General features: G+C 43.0%; 1 protein-coding gene across 1 annotated transcript in view; it reads left to right on the top strand.

Annotated features, from left to right (window-relative positions):
• Window positions 1-8201: 8201 nt before the first annotated feature.
• Window positions 8202-25778, top strand: part of LRRC23 (leucine rich repeat containing 23) — a 40155-nt gene continuing 22578 nt past the window's right edge. Inside the window, exons 1-2 of the mRNA XM_086932921.1 lie at window positions 8202-8255; window positions 24060-24251. Of these exons, the coding sequence (XP_086789047.1) occupies window positions 24075-24251 (177 nt within the window). The 5' untranslated portion in view covers window positions 8202-8255; window positions 24060-24074. The remainder of the gene's footprint in view (window positions 8256-24059; window positions 24252-25778) is intronic.

Raw genomic sequence — 25778 nt, 5'->3', positions numbered from 1 at the left:
TGGGTCATCCATGGTAGCCAGGGGGAGGCTGAGATGAAGATGGTGCAAGTTGCAAAGATCACCTGGCCCCCACAGCGAGACCCATGCTTCCTCGCCCACTATGCCCTAGGTCGTTTTTCTCTGGACCCCGACCCACCATCTTGTCCATTCCCTCGTCTTGTACCCTTCTCCCTCGTTTCCCCCTTGACGATTCTCAAATGTTTCTTCCCTTTTCTGTTTTGCCTTTTCTCCATACCCTTGTATCTCTCCCACCCTCCCTTGGTGCTGTGACTGCATCCCCCCTCCGACCCCACTTAATGGAACTCTGCCTGAGAAAATCTACTATGTGTGTATATATATGTATATAGAGATAACTCTAATCACTAGTATATGAAGTAGACCTTTGTACTATCTACCATTCCTATGTGACTCCTAGAGTATATCCATTCGTATCCCTTCCTTATGTATATAGAGATAACTCTAATCACTAGTATATGAAGTAGACCTTTGTACTATCTACCATTCCTATGTGACTCCTAGAGTATATCCATTCGTATCCCTTCCTTATGTATATAGAGATAACTCTAATCACTAGTATATGAAGTAGACCTTTGTACTATCTACCATTCCTATGTGACTCCTAGAGTATATCCATTCGTATCCCTTCCTTATGTATATAGAGATAACTCTAATCACTAGTATATGAAGTAGACCTTTGTACTCTCTACCATTCCTGTGACTCTTAGAGTATATCCATTTGTTTCTCTTCCTTGAGTGACTTTACTACATGTACATTTGCAATTTTTCTTTCTGTTTGTATCTCTTCCTGTGAGACTTTACATCTTGTACATTTGCAATTTTTTCTGCTTGTATCTTTTATGTAACGCATGTAATCCTAAATCCTTATGTTTCGCAACTGACTCTTATGTAAAGCACTCTGACACATTCTGGTAAAGTTTGTGCTATATAAAATCGCATTAAATTAAAAACAAACAAACAAAAAAAAAACTAACACTGTTTATGTGCTGCGTGGGCCCCAGGGGGGTCGAGGTGAAAATGGCTCAAAGGCCTGAGCAACACCTGGCCCCCAGGGAGGCCGATTTTTGCAAACAATCACCCCCTCCCCAGCCACCCTCAGCGTGATTGCTTTGCAGGGCAGAGGGTGAAGGCGAGGCGACAGCGGTTAATCACTTTACAGTGAAGCTGCATTCATTTCTCTGTCTCTGTCTCCATGCCCTCTGTGGGCCGTTTTTTTTCTCCCCTTTCCTAGTCCACAGAGAGCATGGAGACAGAGACAGAGAAATAAAAGCAGCTTCACTGTGCGGCTGGGAAAGGGGAGGAAAAAAAACGGCCCACAGAGGGCACGGAGATGCCGGCCCTTCGGCCGATGCCAGAATGCCCGCATTGCCAATCCGCCCCTGCCTACCCCTAACTGGCTGTCTACCTGCCTCCTCTTCCTATCTTTGTTCCCTCCACCTCCCAACTCTTTAATGCCCCAACTAATTCACACTTTCAATTCTAATGTACCTTATTGGTCGTGTTGTCGGCGCTTTGCTTGCAGCAGTTTTCCTAACTACAGGCAGCAGAGGCTGGGTTGCTAACGGGCAGCCTGGATGTGCTTGGTTATTTGTAGAGGTCATAGTTCTTGATTCCGGGTTGCTGCACATCTACATTGGCAAATTAAAATACCAGGTCCGGGAGAAGGTTATCCAACGATTCTTCAGTAGCTATGGCAGGCATCTAGAGGTAAACATGAAGAACGGGTATGTTACGGGTAATAAAATGAGATGCATTTATTTGCATACTCTGTGGTTAAAAAGTGATTAAAAAGTGAAGTGTATATGCTGACTTGTAAGCAATATACATTGCGCACGGATGCTGTGAGCTATTTCTGTTAACTCTTGAACTGTAGGTGACTCTTGGAAAAGCTATTTATTTATATCGCTTGCAGGTTTTGGTATTGTACAAATGTGTGTCTGGTATCTTAGTCGGTGTGTGCCCATAGTAGAAAGTGGTTTATTTTAACAGGTTTTGCTCTTGTTGTTGGGTGCTAATTCAAAAAGCTAAAAGTAAAGCATCTTCATTTTATCATGTTTTATCCCTGTGTAGTAATTGTATAGCTATTCAATCCCTGGCAGCACAGCACCTTGGATAATGTACTACATGGCTAAATAAGCATGGGCGAATTTTGCGGATCTCGCGTTCGCGAATTTTGCGGATTTGCAATCCGCAAAATCCGCGAATTCCCGCGAATTTTTTTTTTTTTGTGTTCGCCCGTGTTTCTGCCAGTTCGCGAGGGTTTTTACAATTTCGCAATTTGCGAACTTACCTGTCGGGTCGCAAGTTTTGCGAACTTGTTGTTTCTACGTGTCCAGCCTGTTTGGGACACTCTTCTTCATCACTGCCACTCTCTATCACCACTGCCACTCTCTGACTACTCATGCCACCCTCTGGCCCACCCATGCCACCCTCTGTTTCATCACCACACCCTCTGGTTGTCCAGTGTACATTATTTTCGGCAAAGCAAAGCACACCTTCCCTGCCTCAAGTGACCTGAATTAATTTGGGGCTGATTAATGTGTCACAGAATATTTTTTTAGCTGGCACCTGCTTCCTTAGTGCGCCCTGATTAGTGATCTTTTGCACTTGCTAAGTGCTTTCATTGTTGCAAAATTAGTTACAACACCTGCCCTGCCCCAACTGACAATAATGAATTATGGGCTGCTTAATGGATTTTAACTTCCAGCCTGGCTCCTGCTTGTCTCCCTTAGCTGTAATTCAGGACCTTTGTGGCATATGTGTAACTATTCTGAGGTTCAGAGCAGGGTCACATAATAGTTGCAACTGGCAACTGAACTCTGGAGGGGCCCCTCAGGAAGCACTACAGGAAATGGCTACTAATGATGATCCTGAACTTTTGAACCTGGCAAGTAGTTTCAGTTTTGCTAAGATCGTATTTCTGCAATTTAGCACTTATTCGCGGGGCGCGAAGTTGTACTGGGAAGCCGCGAACTCACGCAAACAGTGCGAGCAGTGCGAGCAAAATCCGCTGCTCGCGGATTTGCGGATTTTGCGGGAGATTCGCGAATCTCGCGGATTGCGGATTTCCCGAAAATCCGCAAAATCCGCGAGCGAAACGGATTTTCCGCCCATACCTATGGCTAAACACTTATAAGGTCCCAAAGGTGAGACCTATTGGCTATGTCACCTCTGCTGAGACTCCGTGTAAAGGATGCGGACTGCAGCTCCAAGGTAAGGCGCCTACATCTGCAACTATAGGGCTGTGCTGGGAACCTCAGGGGACTGGACCAGTTTAGATGTGAGCACTGTCCAGCGGATCTGCTCGCCTCGGAGCAAGGTAGCACGCACATTTTTCCTTGCATATGCTGCATGCACCGTGCCATGTAGGTTTGCATTGGCATGCATATTATTCCTTGTATGTGCTGTGCCTACTAATTTTGCATTGCCATACACACGTTATCTAATAAACAGAGCAGTTACTATGCCTTAATGGTTTTCATGTGTATGTTTTCTAGTCAACGTTGTATTTATTCTGTCCATATTGTTTTAAAATTAAAAACACATCTTTTCTAGTCCACAACATGTGTACTTTGCCCAGTTAGTTTATGTTAATATAGCCACAGCTTTACTGTATAGATGCTGTGAAAACTTGTCATATGGTATAGCATACACTTTTTTAATTTAAATAATCACTCCACTGCAAACAAAAAACCAAAGTAAAAAACATTGTCAATTTGTTTAGTAGTCTATCCTTTTATTTTGTTGTAACCTCCCATGAGGATTGACCCTGCTTCATGTGACCTTATTCAGTAAGTTTTATTTGCAGTTTCTGAGCACTCTTTTGTTAATTACTTATTCATTATAGCCGGCGTTGCAGGCACGACAGCTACACGCTTCCCTGACCACACTTCCCGACACGTTCTTAATGTCATTTGAGTTCTGTTTTTATTTTGTTTCAGAAGCTCAGTGTGCACTGCTCAGTAAAAGTGTGTGCAAGCCAACATTCTATGTTTTATTTTAGCAGTACGGCACACTGGGTTTTACCTTTAACATGGCAGCCGCACACCTTTTTTTTGTTCAATGCGGGTCGCCCAACTCAACTTTAAAACCTTTTTCTTGGGTAGTTTTTGCAATGCACCGTGCCGAGCTTTATCTTTAACAATGGTGGCAGCGCGCCTTTCTTTTCTTCCGCGCGTTTCGCTTAACTCAACTTTCAAAACATCTGGGGTTTTATTGCAGAGCGCCATGCCGCGCTTTATCTTTAACAATGGTGGCTGCATGCCTGTCTTTTTTTCTGTGCAGCTCACCCAACTCAACTTTTAAAACATTCAATTTTTTTCTTTGCAGTAATTCCTTAATTTAAATTCTACGTCCATCAACCCCTTCTACCGCCACACCATTCACTAGATCGTCATTATCTGGCTTTCCGATTGTCACCTGCTCACTGTCCCTTTAACTTGTGTGTTGTCCTCCCTACCCACCCCTCCGATTGGCTGATGCCTGCACCTTGAAATCCTGACTTCAGCACTCCGGCGTTGCGACGTGACATCCTCTTTCACCATGACGTCCTGCTGTCAGAGCGATTGCTTATGGGGTTTTATAGTGTGGCAATTGGGTCAGCCATGTGCTATATGCTAACCCTGTCACCACCACCACAGGGTAGAGTCTTCTTACTGGGAAACTGACTGTACTTAGCGAGCTGCAAAATATAAATATTTTAAGTAATTCATTAATTTCATCTCTGCATCCATCGACCCCTTCTCCCGTCCACCTATTCACTAGATTTTCAGTCTCTGGCTGGATTTCTATTTCTGTCTCTCTTACACTATTCATGCATGTCTGTCTTCAGCCAAATGCTTCCCTCTTTTGTTCATTCCCTTCTCCTCTCTCCGTCATTCGCTCGCCTTATTCCTCCCTTAAACCTTGCTCTCACTCTTCCTGTCACTCCTTTTACTCCGTTGTTATTCCCTCCCCTCTGCTCCTCTATTGCTCCTATATTCATCGCTCCTTTCTTCCCTCGTCCTCCTTGACGCCTCCTTCCTGTCACTTCTCCTTTCTTCCCTTTTTATTTCCCTTGTTCTCATTTCGTTCTTGCACTCACCTGCTTCATTCATTTCTCATTCTTTTCCTTTCTCATACCTTCTCGCCCGTGAACCCTTTCCCCTCTGTCAGCTGGGTCATATCCCCATTTTCTGCAGTGAGCAGTGCGCTGACAAACAGTCCCTATGTTGCTCTGCTCCAAGCTCCGTAGCACAATATATTTTATGTCAATATATGTAAATTCACAACTGGCAAACACAGACTGTTTATGTTAAACAGCCAAGCAAAGTGGCACTACCCTGAGAACTGAAAAGTGAACAGGGTTATCTTATGTCAGGTTTCTAAACTTTGAAGTAATCAGATCCTATGTAACATGTTTCAGGATCTCAGTACTTTAACTACAGGTACATCAGAAGTGAGCCACATCTCCTCTTCCCTCGCTTTCACTGACTAAGCGGACTGAACCCTCCTTACTCCCTTCCCTCCCTCTGGATCATTGAGGGCATGCTCTGCTCTACTTTCTCTGTGTCCTTGACTGAGCTTTCCTTTTCCAATTCCCTCAGTGTCCCTCCATTCCTTCATTGCCCATTAATGCATCCTCTTCCTTCCCTTGCTTCAGTGTTCTGAGCGCACCTTGGTGCCCGAGTGCATCAACTCTACGACCTTTCAGTGGTATTGGGTTCCCCAGGCCTACATGCTCCACAGAAATACCCACTTACACCAAAAGAACTGTTGGCACGGAAACTGAAAAGTACAAAAGACAAGTTTATTAAGACCCCATGGGGTGGTGGTACATTCCTACAGCACCCTTCGGCAATGCAAGAAGTATCACCCCGAACGTTGGTGTGAGTCCTTCTTTTATACATTATACAGGTAATAAAAAAATAGGCGGTACAAGGTTTACAGAGTTTATGTACATATATGGTCATTTTTGGAACACAGCCAACTCATGGGAGGGGTTACAACTCCACTGGTCAGTTCGGAAGGACATTCCTGAGGGATGACTGGTCAGCGGGAACTGTGCATGTACAGGCTTGACTGTTACTAAAAATAGCCTGTTGCTGGGCAAACTCGAGTGGTCAGCGGTACGGACAAAGGGCATGCTGACCACAAGGCCGCTCGTTACCTAAAATGGCCGCCGTACATACAAAATGGCGTTTTCGAGTAAAGCCAATTTAAGGGAAATAACGTGTAGCAAAGCTAAGCGCTAACCCGGCCATTGTCAAATTACGACATTTCCTAAGGGTTCCTGAGTGAACACTTCTCGATCCGTTCCCTCACTAAGAGCTAATACAAACCAAAGCTGCTTTACTGTACAGTTGCTGTGTAAGCTTATAATATGGTATAGCGTGCACTTTTATCTCTAAATGATCACTCCACTGCAAAAAAAAAACATAAGTAAAAAACATTGAAGCATATTACCAACAACTAGCGATAATTATCGCTATGTTGGCTTAGCGGGAATATTCCTATTGCCGCCCTTCACCTGTTTTTTTATCGCTGAGATACCTTGCTATTATCAAGGTTTATCTCAGAAGCGATAAAAAACGTGCGCAATGCGTGAATATCGCTGTCAATACAGCGATATTCAGGCATTACCGTGACAATGCTCTTAGCCATGTTATCCACCTCTCATTGGATAACATGGCTAAGAACTGGTCAGGGCAGGCGTTAGCTTTTGAAGATATTCGCGCTTAGCGCGAATATTTCCAAAACTAAGCCATTGTTGGTAATAGGAGATAGCGATATTAGCGACTGTTTCCAGTCGCTAACATCTTGGCACGCCCACTTTGCATGTCATTAGCGATAATTATCGGTGACATGTAAATCGGGCCACAAGATGATCGCTATCTCCTACTAGCTGTCGCTAACTGGTGTTAGCGACAGCTAGGTAGTAGGGCGATAAAATTATCGCCACTGTAGCGGGAAAAAGTCCAGCTAAAGCGGCGATAATGGCCCTTGGTAATATGCCCCATTGTTATTTACAATGCCAGTAGCTCTCATTTTCACAAATGCGAGACCGATGACATTGCAAACGCTTGTTTTAGGACTTGTGCTCTGCCTACATGTAATCAAGTCATAGTTGACATTTGAAAAGAATGGCTAGTGACACTTTGCAGCACAGCTATCAATTACTTACTTGAAAATGTACCACACTCAGTGCCCCAAAGCCTGCCCACTCAGCCCAACCCACATAATTTAATGTTCACTTTTGGATCTTGTGATAACAAGCTTAAGAAAAGTACAGCAAGATGTTTATAACATTTCAAAACAAATTCAGGAGTGCCATCTGCTGGATTCCGGATGAAAACACTCCATCAGAGGTTTTGGATACACACAGGACAGATCTCGCGTTTTAATTTAACATATTAAATAAAAGTGAGCAATCTGCAGATCGTGCAGTCAGAGCTAAGTGATTCGCCAATTATTCTCCAACACAGGCATATTGAGACTGTCCCGGGGGAGTAAATTACCCGGGACAACCTCTAATTTACCGATACTGTCCCGGCAACAACTGGACAGTTGGCATCAGAGTCAAGTGAACGTGTTTCTGAGAAAAAAAAATCACACAACCAATTAAGCCACGTTTTCTCCCACTGTAATGACATTAGAAACTTCCGGACAGTACTATTAGAGATAAATGGCTATGCAGATAAACTCTACCAAAAAGTATTACAGGATGTGGCTTAACAACTAGAGCGGCAGACTTTGAAGCTGGGGAACGAGGTTAGAGTCAGAGCAAATCACTGCAAACCTCTGCAAGCCTGATAAGGAACGCGTTCGTCTCTAATGCAACTGGTGCTGATGTAAAGCGCTCCGATACCTTCAAGTCGAGTTCGCGGTACATAAAGCTGCAAAAAATATCAAAAAGTGTCACGCGAAATAAAATATATCACAATAAAAGCTTATTGCCATATTCCAGAGTAAAAAAAGTATCCTTGCCTTTTTTCACAAATGATTTAAGGCTTTCAAACAGAAACCCCTTTGAAATATTTTATTTCAAAGACGTTCATCAACAAATACTACTCTAGACTCTTATACAATGGACGGCCTCTGGGAGTTGCGCATGCGTGTTAAAAACCGCCGTAGTACGTCAGTGCGCAAAAGGGCGCGTGTTACTAATTGCCGCTGTGGTGACGTAAGCGGCCGTGGTTGCCTTGCCAACCGTCAAACAATCAAGATCCTGCTGGGAGTGAGAGAGAGAGGGTGCTCAGGTTGGTGCTCAATTATGCCGTTTCTATATATTATTTATGGGTGTTGTGTCCCTGATTTACAGCTAATGCAGTAAATACAAAAAATATATATTAAAATAAAACGCTGAAAACGTGTAAACATATTTAAATCAGCACTCGGGTTAAAAAACAGTGCACTGTAGCATACCGTCTGGGTTGTTATACGCCTTATTTTTACCCAGCTCTTCACCTGACACCCTTCAAATTATAGCAGTGGTTAAAATACAAATACTTTACGTTTCGAGTAACGCCGTTTAGCGGCCAGATATTTGGTTTCTCACATGGGAAAACGTAGCGAAAAGGGATGGATTTCTGTATGAAATGCATATAGGAGGAAAAGAACTTAATGTGATAAACGGTGTCATGACTGACTTGTCATTTGAAATGTAAAATAATCCATCATACCTTCCCATGGAAGCACTTCCCAGGATTGATCAAACAGCCAATAGCATGATGTGAGAAAGACAAAGTCCTCAGGTTGGGGCCAAAGTCCATATGTATGTGTAAATAAAGAATCAATGGGTTTAGGTCCATTAGACAGATGCAATGTGAAGCCAGATCTAATAACAACAAATCTCAAACTTCTGTTTATACTTTGACTTTGAACTTATTGTGTTTTCTGTCAAACCTATCTGTACATTTGTTTAACAATAGCAGATTGTATTGTTTACTAGTTGTGAAATAAATCACATATTGTGAATCACAGTGTTATCTACCTATAGATGCTAACTCAGACACTGCATTACAACATTTCCCAATCTCTCCTCCCCCCAAACTAGGACAGTGAATCAGTATCTTCTGTGGTCGACACTGGTTACTCCAGATAAGTGTTTGAGGAACATCCATAGTTGTAGGTACTTGAAAAGGGTACACGGGGCTGGGTTGATATTTTGATTGCATGTCCCTTGACAATTGATGTTCAAGGGCAGTTTTTTACCCTGTTGAAATTGCAAGGCTGAAGAGAAACTGATGCACTATAAAGTTTCTTTCGCTAAAGGCCCAGGCTCAGTATCCGGTTCTCTAACAATAAATTAATGGAAGGTTATGAATCAGTAAAGGCCCGATGCATTGACAGACTGCTCTAAAAAGTGATCACAAACCACACACTGACCTTTTGCGACCACTATGTATTTTTGGAATGTGAACGTTGTATTTAGAGGTGATGTTGCAAAATCTTCAGTAGCAGGGATTTGTAGAAAGACCTGCCAGTCACAGGAAGTGTAATGATGCGTACAAGACTCCAATAAATATAATTAACGTTTCTTTAATTCCAATAATAACTGCACCCACGACCGGACGCTCACGCCGCATACCAGGATCTCCGACAACTGACTAACGTTGGAATCCTGGCATGCCGCGTTCAGCACTGGATCGTGGAACAGAGTACAAAAGATGCTAAAAGTTGGTGGGCATCCTCGTACAAGGTTTACAGCATGAGGATGCTAACTTTCAGAATATTACAACTTCTCCCTCCTTACAATAAAGTAAATACAAATTGCAATAAGTAAACCGAATAACAAATAAAAAAAAATTAAGAATGATGCAAAATAGGAAAACACTTTTACAGAAAGAAAATGTTCCATATGTTAAGACATAACATAGTCATTATATTTTGAAGGTAACTTTCTACAGCGAGTTTTCAGTTCAGATGATGAAACAACTGCATCATTATTTGTTGCCACAGAATTGGTGTCAGAAACACTTTCTGGACTGGAATGTAAATTGCGAACCCATTTAGGAGATTAATTTTCACAATCAGCAATAGAATCATGAATAAAATGAATCCAATCAGCATCATCTAAATCCTGCCTGTAAAGCTTAATCAAAGAATCAGCTTGGGAGTCAGAAAGGTGAACAAGCGATTTTTGATTCCACCACCCCTTTTTACCAAGGAAAGCTGAACCTTTGCTGACACCAGTGACCTGAACAGGTGGAGAAAATTTTGAAGACCCCTTTGGGTTTTTTTTAGGGTTTTTTTATGAGAACCCAACTACCAACCTTGAGCTGTGTCGAACTAAAGTGTTTGCCTGCATCATGAAGAGGTTTCATAAGAGTTTGTTTATTAACAACTCTTGATGCTACTTCCTTGTTGCATTGATGATTATTAATATGCTTGTTAACTAACCAATTTGGAAACAAATTGGTGTGAGCAGTTCTACCTCTCAAAAGAGAAAATTGGGAAACACCTGTGGTCCAATGGGGAGAGATATTGTAAGGCCATAGTTTCGAGTCCAGAAAACCCTGGGCATCATGTTGAGAGGACATAGCAGTTTGAATGGCATCTTTAACTAATCTATTGCTCTCTCAACCAGGCCGTTAGAGGTTGGTGAGTGAAGAGCAACTTTAAAGTGTTTCACATCGCAATCATTGAGAAATGAAGTACATTTTTGAGAAATGAAATGGGTTCCATTATCTGAAACCAACACAGAAGGAGATCCTTCCACAGAAAAAAAAGATGTTTACATTTTTTTATGGCATTAGTAGAATTAGGAGCATCACAAACCATGTGATAAATCCACTTAGAGTGATAATCAATCAACAAAATTATATACCTGATGTCATGAGGTAACAGATCATAGGGTCCAGAGAAATCCAGACCAACTTTGTCCCAAGGTTTTGTAGCAAAAGGAACAGGATGTAAAGGGGTGTTGATGACTTTCCATTTTTTGTCTGATAATAAGCATTCAGGACAAGAGTCAACATGACATTTTAGTTGAGAGTCTAAGGATGTCCAGACTTAATGAGTTGAGAAGTTTTGGATATTCCTAAATGGCCTTGATGAGCAAATTTAATGATATCATTCCTGATATCAGAAGGTGGCACAAACAAATCATGTCTCATAACCATATCATTGACTAGGGATAACTCGGAAGCAACCATGGCAACTGCTTTCAACTCATTAGAAAGTTTCCTATTTTCTGGCCAACCTTTAAGAATATAATCCGAGACCAATTTAAGATTCTAATCTTTTTCTCACGCTTTTAACCAGGATTTTTCTATGATGCTAGAAAAGAATTCAATAGCATCAAGAGTTGCAATTACATATTCTGTGTCTTCCGAACTTTCAATTTCTGAAAGATCATGCAAAGCCATGCAAGAAAGGCAATCAGCCCTGAAATTTCTCCCTCCAGAAATATGTTTTATAACGAAATGAAATTCTTGAAGTTTAGACAGAAGTCTAACCAACCTAGATGATGCTTTTCCAAGACCATTACCAGTTAATAGCTGTGTAAGAGGTTTATGATCCGTGAAAAGTTCAAATTCACGTCCCCAAATGTAATTTTTGAACTTTTCTATGGCCCAAATACAGGCAAGAGCATCACACTCAACAGTGCTGTAGTCAGTTTCAGAAGGTTTTAACATTCTTGAGGAAAAAGCTATGGTGTGTTTCTTGCCTGAGACTTCCAGTAAGACTAGCGTCCACCAATATGAAACATTTTGAGGAGTCATGAAAAGGGTGAAGAGCAGGGGCATCAACAATGAGTTTCTTTACCTGAGGAAAAAAAGAAGAAACTTCCTCAGACCAGGCAAATTTTGCACCTTTACGCAAAAGAGCACGCAATGGCTCAACTGTCTGGGAATACCCTTTCACAAAACGTGCATAGTATTCTGCAAGCCCTAGGAAAGATCTAAGAGCATCTTTGTCTTTCGGAGGAGTGGCATGGCTAACAGCCTTAATGAGGGAAGTTTTTGGCTTGATACCCTCGGAAGAAAGTGTATGACCCAAATATTCTAGTTGTTGTGTGGCAAATTTGCATTTCTCAACCCTGATTGTCATTCCTGCCTCATCTAGTTTGCTTAGGACAGAATTTAAGTTGCTTAAATGTGTCTCCCAATCATCAGCATATACCAAGATACCCTCTTGGTAGGCCTGAACTCCTGGAATATTTTTGAAAAGATTGACCATGATTTTCTGAAAAACGCTGGCTGCTGAAGCCGGGCCAAAGGGTAATTTAAGATACTCAAAGACACCAAAAGGTATAACAAAAGTAGTAAACTCCTGAGAATCAACTGTCAGAGGCACTTGATGGTAAGCTGACCGAAGGTCAATGAGTGAAAAAATTGTTGCCCCTCCCAAATTGGCTAGAAGTTCGTGGATTTCAGGAAGGGGGTGGCAGTCAACAAGTATAATATGTCCTCACCAGATTTTTTGCGGACAATAACAATGGGAGAAACCCACTCAGAGGAATCACATGGATCAATTACATGCTCATCACACAATGTTTTCAGGACAGATTTTAGTTTATGTTTGGCACTAAGGGGTACAGGACGTACCTTATGAACAACAGGTTGGGCATCAGATTTCAACCTAATTTGATGTTGGAAACCTTTGACAGTTCCTAATCGTTTTGAGAATAAATTTGTAAATGTATCTAAAACCTTTTTAATGTCAGATGTGTGGTCTGTGAGAGATAAACAGTCTATTTTGGGATGACAATCATTTCTGGAACCAGCAGGATTGTAGCCTTGAGGAGGATCGCCTAAAGAAATGGGATTGTCAAAACCTGGAATAAGGCACAAACCCATTTTCCCCAAATCTTGCCAACCGATGATGTTACGTCCTTTAACTGTAACGTACACCTTTGTAAAAATGGATCTTCCTAAACATTGAAGTCTATAATTAAAATAACCTAACATATCTATATCGAACTCACCGAAAGCCTTTGGATTGACATCCGTTGGAGATAAAGAAATAGACCCTTCCCATTTTTTTGTGGAACATTACATCTGAAAGAATGGTTATGGGGTAACCAGAATCAGCCATGACAGGAATTTCAATATTACCAAAGAATGCAGTTCCTAATGGACCTTTGACATATTGTGGAGTGAACATAGAATTACATTCAATAGAAACTACCATGTCTTGAAAGTGATCAAAGCAATCATCAATCACCTCAGAGTAGTCAACACTATTGATTCTGGTAGTTTTCTTTGATGACCTGCATAGACCTTGAAAATGACCAATCTTCTTGCAAAGAATAAATTTTTTTCCCAATGGCAGGGTACATGGGATAATTACGTAAATGTGATTTGGATCCACATCTAAAACAAAACGTATTACTTTTTTAAAAAAAACGTTTATTTGGTCTATGTGCAGAAACAGCATTAACAGAGTTAGTAACATCCTGTGTGGAAGCCTTGAAAGAATTGATAGACTGTTCTTGTTGAAAAACTTTAGATGTGACAGTAGATCTCTTGATACTCTGGCAAAATCAATTGTTTCTTGAAGAGATGGTTTCCTACAACTAAGAAGTTGTTCCTGAATCTTCTTTGAGAAACAAGCAAACACAAATTGATCACGAATGTAAATTTCGGGATCAGCTCGCAGGTTGATGCTAAAACTCGCAATTCCGCGATATATTCTTCCACAGACTCATCTTCACATTGTTTTGTCCTAAAAACAATTGTGTCTTTCCAGCATAATATTTGGTTCTTGGTCATAATGTTTAGCAAGACGTGATAAGGCTTCTTTATAAGAGTTCCAATGATCAGCGTCACCAGCTTCACAGGAAGGAGTAGGAAATTTAGGCACATTTTCAAAAACATGTTGTGCAGCAAGGCCTAAAGACCCATAGAGAATTGCTACCTAGCGTTCCGTTGAAAATTTAACAGCATCAATAGCTACAATGTGATTTACAAATGCTTTTACCCATTGCCATCATGGAATGCTGGGCTTTCCAGGATTTTGCAAAAAAGGAGGCGGTTGTGCAAATTGTTGAGAAGAAGCCATTCTTAAATTAAAAGTTATTATAGAATTGAATAAACTTGTGTAAAGTGACGCACGGCAAAAATAAACTAAATGGTACTAGAAGTTTATGACCAACTTAAGATGAAATATATTTCTGAGTAATAAATGAATGTAACAATATGATTGCAAGAAAATATTAATCACAAATATATCCGTAAACATTAAGCACACACAAAATTTCTAACAAGTATATGAATAAAACTAACAATACAGTTCATCGGTTGTGAAATCACATATTAATAAAATATATAAGGTGTGCCTGTCACCGTAGAAAAGTGCAGGCTGAATTCCCAAAAATTAAAAAATGTCACAGTTTTATAATGTAAATGGTGTGCCTGTCACTGTAGAAGCGTGCAGGCTGAATCATACCTTTATAATAGTGAAGCGATGAACAGCGCGATCAGCTGCTTTAAAGAACATTTTCCGGCGCAGCTTTGAATGGCTTGGTTACCTTGGTAACCCAAACGCTATTGAAAAGATGGCGGCCGAGGGGGGAGCGTATGTGCGTTACGTCAAAGCGCAAGCATTCAACAGAGGACGTCAGATAGCAACACTGTTGCTATGGAGTAAGTGAGGAAGCGTGGATGTCAGTTGGCAGCGCCGGCTGCTAGGAGAGTAGCCGGCAGAACGTAGGCAGTGATGTCACAACGACCTCCTCAAAGAGAAATTAAACGAAACACCACCAAATTGCCCGGAACTGGCAACCACAACACGGTGGGAAGATGATAAGGATAAAACCCAAAAACGTGGGTCTTCCGCTCTGGGCAGGAGGGTGAAGGTAAAGACTCTGTAAAAGCTCTGCAAAGTCTTCTAAAATTAAGTTGGTGGGTGCAGTCTGTGGGATAACCTTTTCGCCAAACATAATGATGCGTACAAGACTCCTATAAATATAATTAAAGTTTCTTTAATTCCAATAATAACTGCACTCACGACCAATCATACAAGACTTCGGCTGTTCATTCATCAGTCTTGACAATTTTGAAGTGGATTTCTTCATCCGTGGCCCATTCCAGAACATCTTTATTTGAAGCATCCAATGCTGTAAGCCTCAGTCGAGTCCACTGGATGGAGATTTTGCAAACACCAGAGTGAGTGATGCAAATTTATGTCGTAGTCTAGAGTTTCAAGGTTTCAGAATTCAATTTCAGAGACAAGGGCATACAGTTCTCTCAATGCGTAGCTTCGCAACATCACACGTTTTATCTAGAACCCCCTGCCAGTATTTCCTAAGCAGGACACAGCCCCAGACCGCATGGAGGAAGTTAGCCCCCCCCCACATCTCAGACACTTTGAGGGCCTGTCCAGAAAGTTTCTATGTAGCCGTGCAGGTGTCAGGTATGTGCGGTGTATAATAAAATGCACAAGCTTGAACCCAGCATTGTAGGAGATATTATGAACCTGCCCAAGCCTGTTCCCATTCCTTATCTGGTAACGGGGGCATCAGTTCACTATCCCACACTCTTTGTTCCCTATAGGGCTGCATGCACCTGTAATGTTTCAGTACGTGGTATAACACCGACAAGCCATGTGCAGCATGACCCAGCTGGAGTAAGGCATCCAACATGGCTGTCGACTGGGGCAGTTTGGGGAACCCTGTCCAGATCTCTCTGGTTATACAGTCTGCCGTGGTATAGTGTAGAAAATGACCTGGTCTGATTCCAAGGTTAGTTTGATCTGCTTCAAATGTCAGAAAGGTCTCCCCCGGGTACAGATTCCCCCATAGTAATGCATTCCCGTCCATCCAACGGGCCATTAAAATAACCTTACATATTTTTATGAATCGCTGTAGCCACCATATTTCCAAGGCTCTGGAAAAAGGAGGTCGTCTTTGTATCCATTTAACTGTAATATTTCATGCCATCGCTACCTCTTGAAACACTATTGGACCGTGAGCGACAGTCTTACATCCTCTCAATAATGTGACAGGCATCTATCTGTTCCTCCACCCAGGTGCGTGCCAACAATCTATTTTCCCCATTGTCCTCGGAATCACACCATCAAGCTGCACGTTGGTGCTGTGCCGCTAAATAATATAATTCTAGATCAGGGAGCCCCAGGGCTCCCATGCTTTGATCTGGTATAAGCGCTTCCAGTTTCACTCTTGACCTTTTATTCGCCCAGCCCAGAGAGATTAGTAAGGAGTCTAGGTCCTGAATAGTGACTGGGGAAGGACACTCAGGGTGTTTTGTAAATGATACAGGCTCTGGGAAAAGAAGTCCCTTTTAGCACGGGCTATGTGACCCACAACCAAGAGCAGAAGCTTTCTCCAAAACTCTACTGATTAGCACAACCCCATCAACACTCTACCCATGTTCAGGTCATATTGCTGTGTCGATGTGTGTCCTATCTGTATACCCACATATCAAGACTGGGCCGTCTTCCATCTAAAATTAATATCAGGTAGCCTATCCTGCTCAGTTCCGATCAATGAACCCAGTGGGGACGCAACTGTTATATCCCTGTCCACTCCTAGCCCTGTTGCATCCCCAAACTTGTTCAATACAGTAGATAACTTGGGCAGCGAGATGTGCAGCTCCTGAACATACACCAGGGTGTCATCTGGATATATGGATACTACATGTATCACATGTCCCACTTTGATTCCGTAAGCTGCCAGGGCCTCTCAGAGGTGTATCGCTAGCGGGCCCATTAACAGAGCGAACAATAAAGGTGAAAGGGAGCATCCCTCTCAGGAGCCCCTCTCATTTTAATAAGTTGCCGACAACCACCAACTTAGTCGTACACTAGCCATGGGAGCTTTATACAACAACTGGACCTATCCTACAAACTGTGGCCCAAAGCCCTTCATTTTCAACACTGCAAACAAATAATCCCGATTGACACTGTCGAAAGCCTTATCAATTTCCAAGGACATTAAAGCTCCAGCCACGTCCCTTTGTTGCATGAAGAAGAGAACATGGGACAATCTCCTTATATTTAACATTGTACTGTGTCCCTGTATAAAACCGCACTGGTCCTCATGCACCCTCTTTAGTTGGTTAGCAAGAACCTTAGCGAGCACCTTGCTATCGGTGTTAATCATAGACAGTGGCCTAAATTACCCTGACAGGTTTGGGTATCATAAAATCAATGCCTTCTTCAAGAATACCTACAGCAGTTTACCTACTAGCAAAGGGGTAACGTTTGATAAAATTCAGGAAGGAAACCGTCAAATCCTGGTGTTTTGAATCACAGGAGCTCTTTTAAACGCCCACAAGCTCCTCTCGTGTAATCTAAAGAGTTGTTCTGCCCACCCGTCAACCACTGGAGCCTAGGGTGCCCATATAATCCTTGACAATTGTCCATGACACTACAGGTAACTGATGAGATAACCGCTGTAGATGGTTCTAGAGTTCATTTAATATGTCCAGTGCCTTGAGATCCTTACGGGTGAGTAGTCGTGCTTTACAAGTCACCGATTGATTGAATGGCTCAGTTGAGTGGAGACCGAGCCACCCTCCAATGTATGTAGTGTCCAGATCTGTGGTGGGAGCATCCAGCTAGTCCCATTTCTCCATTAATGTTTTCTTGACCAACAATGACTCTTCCCACATGGCTGAGTCCAACGGGTCTAAGGACTGCATGCTGGCAACCCTCGGCTCTAAGCTACGTATCTGCGCCCTCAACTGGTGCTGAATGCCTGCCTGTTTGCTAAAGTATACTAAAAAGTGTTGGATGGAATGCTTGAATTAACCTCAGCTAGGGCTGGACTGGCCATAGCGGGCTACGGGCATTTCCCCGGTGGGTCGGAAGATTGCAGCCCGGTTTTGTTACAGGGGGCCATTTTTGCAGTGGTGCTGCAATATCAAAAGCAGGAGCAGTCCACCACCCCCCTCTGCACCAGGGTCGGATGGGCAGCCATCGCCATGGCTGGTTACTGTTCCCAATTCGGCCCTCACCTCAGCCACTGGTTATTAGTTGGGACACATCCCAACCCATGGTTATTTTGCACACCATGGCCCCTCGGTTTGGACCCAGCTATATGCAAAACAGACTTGACCCTGCTTCAGTCGGAACAGCCCACCCAAACTCCCATGCCAGGTCCTCCTTGAACTGGAACACAAGCAACCCAGCACCTTCGAACACCCCTTGCATTCATCCCATTTTATTGTTCTTGTAAGGGACTCCCAGTTGAGATTAAACGATCCCTCTATAATATCCTGTATTTCACCTCAAAGAATGTTATTCTGCAATGCATCGAGCTGCAGTGTCCACAGAGGGACATGCAAAACCGTACTCGCTATGGTGTACTCAATTATCAATGGTGCGTGATCAGATAAAACTCTACAGTGGTAATCTGAAACCACCATCTCATCAGATATGCCTCTCGTCAGCATTATATGATCGAAGCGGCTACATATATAATGTAGCAAGAATATACTCTTGTCGAGGGGTGAAGCTCCCTCCAGATATCAATGCATTCCAATCTCTCCATAATCTCAGTGAAACCTTGCGTCATAGCCGGCTTAGTAAGCAATCACGCAGGATGTCTATCCAGTGTCCCATTTAAGACACAGTTAAAGTCACCTCCCCATCCAAGTGGAACCTGTACATATGGGGATAGTTTGTTCAACATTTTCCAAGAGAAAGCACCCTCGTCTATGTTCGGATCATAAACATTTAGGAAACATATCTCCCTACCATTTAGTGACACATAATGCAGTATATATCGGCCCTCCACATCTGCTTTAGGGTATCTGTGCTGAAAAGGAACCCCCTAGAGCCACCCAGATTGTCACACCTCCAGCATAAGATGAGTATGTGGACCCATTCAGCTGCCCCCTCCACTTTTTTGTGAGTCTTTTCCGCCTCCAACCCAAGATGGCCGACAAGAAGTACAAGAGCTGAGCTCCGCCAGCCCCAAATCAATATCCTGCAACATCCTGGGTCACTGGGGCACATTCAAAAGAGAACTTTAGCTCTTGTGTGCTCTCTGTACTGTCCTACCTGAAGGCTGTGAGGGGAGGCTCCCTGGCGACTGTGGCGAGGGCTGGAGCTGCCGACTGGAGCGGAGGCCTGTGCACAACATGGCGTCGCCAGTACGGCGTGGGCCCTCGCCTGCTTCAGGCTGATGACGAACGCATGAGGCGAGGCTGGGGAGCGGGTTCGGCCTGTGGGGGTTGCCTCTTCGGCTTTGGCATAGTTCTTTAATTATTTACCAATAACATCATTCATCAGATTTCCCTTTAGTTTAATAAAGCCTGGTTAACGATATTGGGAAATGCTTTATTAAGGTTTGTTAGTGTGGAAGACAGATTTTGAAAATGTTTGTTTTTAGTTCTTTTCTGAAGGCTATTAGGTAATTAGACTTAAATCATGACACAAACCATACAGGCTCTTGGATCACAGTGAGAGGTGCTGTCTTATGGGTTTTGATTCCTTATCTTTAAGAATGTTGAATGCGAGGTCAGAGATACATTTTATGAATTAGGTGCCTATGGCAATTAAAATAATCTCTAGGCTAGGAACGCAGTCCCAGATTACTAGGTTTGCGGATAAGTCAGCTGGTTCTGCAAGTGACTGTTGCTTCTAGGGGTAGTCACTGAAGTTTAGATAGAAGAAGTATGACATAGGCAGACTTTTGTGCTCCTGTGACCACCGCTGCTCCTGAGTATGTGCTGCTTTTGAATGGCCTTCTCATATGAGACAGCCCCTCCAGATATGAGAGAGCCGCATCCGCACGGCTTACGTTATTAAAATGAAGTCTTTTTGAGGTGTAAGTAGAATCTGTATTCGTAGCGTGTTTAACAGGGGATTTTATCTTTAGTAATTATGTCAGGGAGTGGCTAGACAGTCAGATGAGTAGTCAAGAATGAAATCTAGACATTTGGCCTGTCCGTCTACAGTGAGTGAGATAGTAATTGCTGCTAGTTTTGAAAGGCACGCTTGATCAGGCGTTAGGGTGTTCATTGCAGAAATTGTGGAACTGTTATAAATGCGTTTAATTTGATTAAGAAAGATGTCACCCAATGTTCCAAGTATTGAAGAAATTTTAGGTTGATGTGTTCCAGAGCAGCAAATATTTAATAAACCAGAGTACCATCTGCATACTAGAGTGAGGCAATATCCACTGTCGCCACTACGGTCCCAAGGGCATGCACCCTTATATTGAACAGTGTGCGTGAGAAGATAGATCCTTGGTGCTCGCCATAGTGAAGGGATGCCCACGAGATGCCCATGTAGAAGAGATGTCCAGGAGATGCCCATATTGAAGAGATGACCAGGAGATGTCCATATTTCTTCATGAATTGCAATATGTCAGCATGGAATGAAGTGTATCCCCCTAGGACCTACCCATCAGTGCCCATCCCTGTGGAGAGGACCTTATAGAGACAACACAATCAAGGTTCTATGATCTCTAAGAAATGCTACTGGCCAGTCGTTCATGGTTGACACTACGGCCCTTGTGGAGCCCATCTGAGCAAAACTGGAAAATCCTAGCTGACTTGCAAGAATTACCCTTAAACCCCAGAATGAGTACAGCGATTGGAAGGCAAGCACCTGCCAGACATATGCTCCAGGAGTAGAGGGCAGCCTACATTACTACACAGATAAAGCCACCCTGATGCACAAGCACAGTTGTTCCAGCTCTCTAAACTGAGAGCTGAAGCTGAGCAGAAGAGGGGAGGCATGGAGATACCCCTAGAATCCTACCCATGGCTGCTGTCTTCTATCTAATAAGTAGAACCATAACACAGGAATCCAGCATGAATTCCGTTCTCTCTTTCCTGATCTTTGAGATCACCTTTGGGGATCATTGGGAACAAGGAAACAATAAAGCCAAACCCACGATCCATGAAAAGAAAAGTGCATCTGCTCTCCATGCTAAAGTATATGAATACCTTGGAAATCATATACTACCTAAAGCATTCCTTCAGGGATAGATGTTCGCATTGTCCGAAGATTTCACAAACCATATATTTGGACAGCCAGTATTTTTTTGAGGGCAGGAACTAAAGAGCTGGAGCATCCCTCTTTTCTTTACTCTCTGCTTTGCTTTATAGCATAAAGTATGGCTAGTAAGATGGCTGAAGGTGCTTCACACAGTTCTTTTGTGCCCCCCTTCCCATAGCATAGCTCCAAGCCACACCACCGGCGGATGTGTTACGCAGTTTGAAGACTATTGGGGATAACACCATCACCTGACCACCCACATAACAGTGGAAACTGATTTTAAGTCTTAATCCAGATTGCATCAGCTATCCCTATTATATTTTCAAGACATATGCGGTGGCCAAGCTGTGGTTAATGCTATCAGAACCACGCCTGAATTCTACCTATACAGCTCTATGCTTATCAATTTATGCCTAGTGTGTCAAACAAGATCCATGGGACTTTTGGTTTATTCCAACAATATAAATCATTCTAGATCTTGCAGGTGACATCCCAAGTCCAATGTGTGTCCATCTGCTCTGAGCCGGTCAACAGTGTACGAGGACAGTTTTCTGAACAGTAGGTCTATCATGGGCTTTCCAGTCCCGAGGGTACGGTTTTCCACGGACAATGCAATCAAATGGACCCCTTTTCCCTGCTTGAATACGGTAAACATACTTTGTAAAAGAAGTGCTCAGATTTGTTTATCCCTGAAATAATGTATTCCCTGAGGAGGTTTGTTTTTCAAGGATCTGCAGCTTTTGCGCCTTGATGCCCCTTGGGGCTAAGTTTTGCGCGTTATAAAACGCCCTTCATTCATTCATTGATTCATTGTACAGTGAATTTATGGCCCCATTCCACTGATACACCACATCTCCGTTCCTGGGATTTCCTTTGCAGATGATAAATCCCAATATAAAGCCACATTACAACTTCCAGGATGCAGCAGGGGTTCTAAATGCAATCCCATAACAGACAGTGAGGTGTCTGGCTGATTGAAGTCAGTTGGTGACATTGTTGCCCAACCAGAAATCAAAGAGAGAAGCCACTTTTGTGCAGAACCTTGCAACTCGGTCTCCGCTGTTTACTGCGGAGATCCTGAGTCGCAGCTATTCTTCACAATCAAGGTGACTAAAGTCCACTTTTCCCTGACAGAGAGAGAAGAAACGGGTAAAAGATATGTTGGCACAAGGGAACAGCATCGGCCAAAGGAGGTTACTTGGTACGTGGGCACTCTCTCTTCCTAGCAACACTTTCTGAAGAAAAATGCCTTTAGCCATGTTGATGTTGCCAGCTGTCTAGTCAAGGTGAGTACAAAGCACTGGCTGTGGCCAGAAAGTCCTTTATGATAAACTGGGGCGCTGGCTGAACACCTGGGCTCAATCAGAAGACATGCCACAGGCAAAATCAATAATCACAGTCAGCCAGAGCATTTAGCAAATTCTTGTTGTTCTGCAGTCCTGTCTTCCTACACTGAAGGTGGAGGGAACTGCAAACAGCTATTAGGATGTGATTGATATATCACAGGCTGGACACCTCAAGTGGGGATGAACTCCTCCTGGGCAGACCAGGAAGCTGGACTGCTTAGGCAACCAAACTGATTTCAACAAGTGCATTCTTCTAGAAAGGACACGTGTCTTTTTGGGAATTGTATGCCAAAAAAATAAGCAATGCTGAAACCTGTAGTAGGTCTCAGAGGTGCATCTGTAGGCACTGCTTCTAGATGGCGGCGAGGAAAGGGCCTCAAACCAGACACAGGGAATCAGAAGTTTGTGTGGATCGCAGCATGTCTTGGCAAAGCTCTTCAGTCAGTCAGCACTGTCTGAATGAAAGTCAAGTAAGAACAGACACATCGTTTTCACCTAATCAAGAACAAAACATGATGAGGGAATGGATAGAATTGCAATGGGTGTGTGGCAGTGGCTAGTAGACCCACTCCAGAGGAGCACGCAACAACGCCTTTTCCCTGAACATTCTGATCCTCTACCACCAACGATTAGTGGGCCTTTGCCTAGTGAAGTCTTGTTAGCTACCTATCCCTCATGGTAGTGTACACCGCTTGCACTCCCAGTCCAGAGCTTTGTGCTGCTTGACAACAGGAAAACACATTGAGCATTTCCAGTAGAATTGAAGACATGAAACAATTGTGGTGGAGAGAACAGGATCCATCACAAAAAGTAAGAGGACCAGGATGGTACAGCTTCCCTCACACTTCACCACTAAAAGGCACTCAAAATGAAACTTATCAAGAAAAATCATACCAATTAAGTACAAAGCACAATGGACACTACACATAACACAAGGTTTTCTAAGGGGCGCTGTGGATAATTTTATGTCTCTTTTTGTACTTAAAAATAAATCTTAATAGATACAGTGCTTTCAGGTTGTAAAGACTGTATGCTACCAGGAAATAGGGGGACATCAGCACAAGCTTTAATAATGTATCCTAGAAGATGAAAAATGTTACGAACATATGGGCAAATTATTGTTTGTTAGTTTTCAATCAGTTTCATGGTTTAGGGCCATATGTACAACCCGAAAATGAGGCTTGCGACTCACTATTAGGAATTGCATCCCTTCCTAATAGCGACTCGCATCTGTATGTATGAATGTTTTCCAGCCGCAAAACATTTGTAATTTACCACCTACTTTAAGTATGTGGTAAACCATTCGCAAACTGGAAGGGGTCCAGAGGGGACCCCTTACCCTTTGTGAATGGGTCTAAAAATATTTTTTAAGGGTAGGCAGGGGTCCCAGGGACCTTTGCCTGCTCTTAAAAAATGAAACTGATAAGTTGCATTTTTCTTTTTTTTTAATGCATCCCGTTTTCCTTTAAGGAAAACAGGCTGCATTTAGAATAAAAACTGCTTTATTTAAAAGCAGTCACAGACATAGTGGTCTACTGACCCCAGCAGGCCACCATCCCTGTGAGTGCTAGCCATTCCTAATGGGGTCACAAATTGCGCCTGCCCCATTATTATTAATGAGGCATGCAATTTGCGACCCCGTTAGGAATCGCAAACAGTGTCTGAGACACTGTTGTAAATCCGAATTTGTGAGTCGCAAATGCAACGCATTTTGCAAGTCGCAAATTGGTGGGTCATACATCTGGCCCTAAGTCTACCATAAGGAAACTTGAATGTATCATATCTTTGTTTCACCAGATTTAGCCATTCAAAATGTCAGATTTGGATGATAGCCCCGATGATGACCAGGATACTGCTGATGATGATGATGATGAGCCAGCAGAGCCAGGACAAGCCGATGATGAGCCTACTGAGGAACATGCAGGGGATGAGGAAGAAGCTCCAGAGGAGGAGGAAGAGCAAAAAGAGGAAGAAGAGGAAGAGGAGGAGGTGAGATCTGGGAGACCTGCTCAGCCACTCTGTAGGGAAAGAAGGGCCCAGAGAGAGAGATGAGATGAGGAGAACAACAAAGGAGAGGCCTTTGGGACAGGGAGGGAAACATGAACAAGGTGTTGAGAAGAAGATTGAGGAAGGCCAAGATAGAGACAGAATACTAGATATGAAGGAAGTGCTAGAGTTGAAGGCTGGAGAAGAGAGAATAAATAGAAGGAGGAGTGGTGAGAAAAGGTACAAATAAACAAAATAGGAGAAGAAGAGGGCAATACAAATGGTGCTTTGGAGAATGTGAGAAAGATATGGGGATAGGCTGAGGAGGAGAGCATTGGAAAGGTGGAAGAGCAAGACTTGGGGAAGGTAGGATTGACCAATAAACAAAGATAGATGGAGATAAGGACAGAAGGGAGAACGACAGATATAGAACCCTCTGTTTGACAAAGTGAGTGATGTGAGAAAGAGCCCAAAAGAGTTAGGGTGAGATTGAGAGAGCAGTAGAACTCCAGGTGAGTGCATTATACATGTTGGCTGAAGAGAGAAGGGAAAGCACAGATTTATAAACCTTATTTTTTATTTTAGCTTGTCTCATTTCTGCCTTAAGTTCAGAAAGAGGGTATAGGAGGTTAGAACCATCATCATCATTTTATATTACGTTTCTTGTGGTACTGCAAACGTTTCTGCTGCTCGGAGGTCCTGCATCCAAAATCTACTAAAGACTGTAAGGGCTGGTAAACAAGAACCCTCCAGGGCAAAGCCTGGTAGCAAACAACCACACACCTAAAGTGAATGCACAGGAGGGGGTGTAGGTGGCAGGAGGGGCTTCCAATCACACGAGGGACAGGGAGATAGCAGGGAGGAACACATAGGACCTCACTCATTTAGTGTGAGTCTTGCACCTTGAATACAGCCCCACTCATGGGTGTGATTCATATTCGTGGACCTCATCTTTATGATAATAAAGCTATGGTCAAAGAAGTGAGACCCACACCTATGTGCCTGTCCCATAAGCTGGTGCACAGTGTTCCTCATTGCATGTATATATGTGCGTTTATATAGCTTGAACATGTGAGTTCAAGCAGTTAACAAAGGCCATTGCTAAATGTTTCTCACCCGCCAGACGACATACATATTGTCGGTGTACCGACATCACACGCCATTGATGTACCAATGCCAGAGTCAATGTTGTTCATTATACGGCTGGTTTGCCCAAATCGTATGCATTTTGATTTGCTCAGCTCAGCATAAGAGAGCTACCAATATTGTGTTCTGTTGTAGATAGAGTGCGCCCTCAACTTCAAAACTATCTTTGATTAATGACAGTTCAACTAGGGTCATTATGAAGTTTATATGTGTTCTGAATACCAAATCACAATTGTGTCGTAGTCCCTCAGTTACTCTGATACATTCCTCCTGCGGCATGTTTGTGTAAAGAGCCTCAACATATAGACCTCTCATTATTTCCAATTCAGGGTCATTAGGAATGTCCTTAAGCGCCGATTGTGCGCCGAAGGCGCCCCAAAGGTA

The sequence above is a fragment of the Lissotriton vulgaris genome, chromosome 7 (genome assembly GCF_964263255.1).
Source record: "Lissotriton vulgaris chromosome 7, aLisVul1.2, whole genome shotgun sequence".
Classification (NCBI taxonomy): domain Eukaryota; kingdom Metazoa; phylum Chordata; class Amphibia; order Caudata; family Salamandridae; genus Lissotriton; species Lissotriton vulgaris.
The sequence above is the reverse complement of the archived record's forward strand: the minus strand, read 5'-3'. Positions and strand labels throughout refer to the sequence as shown.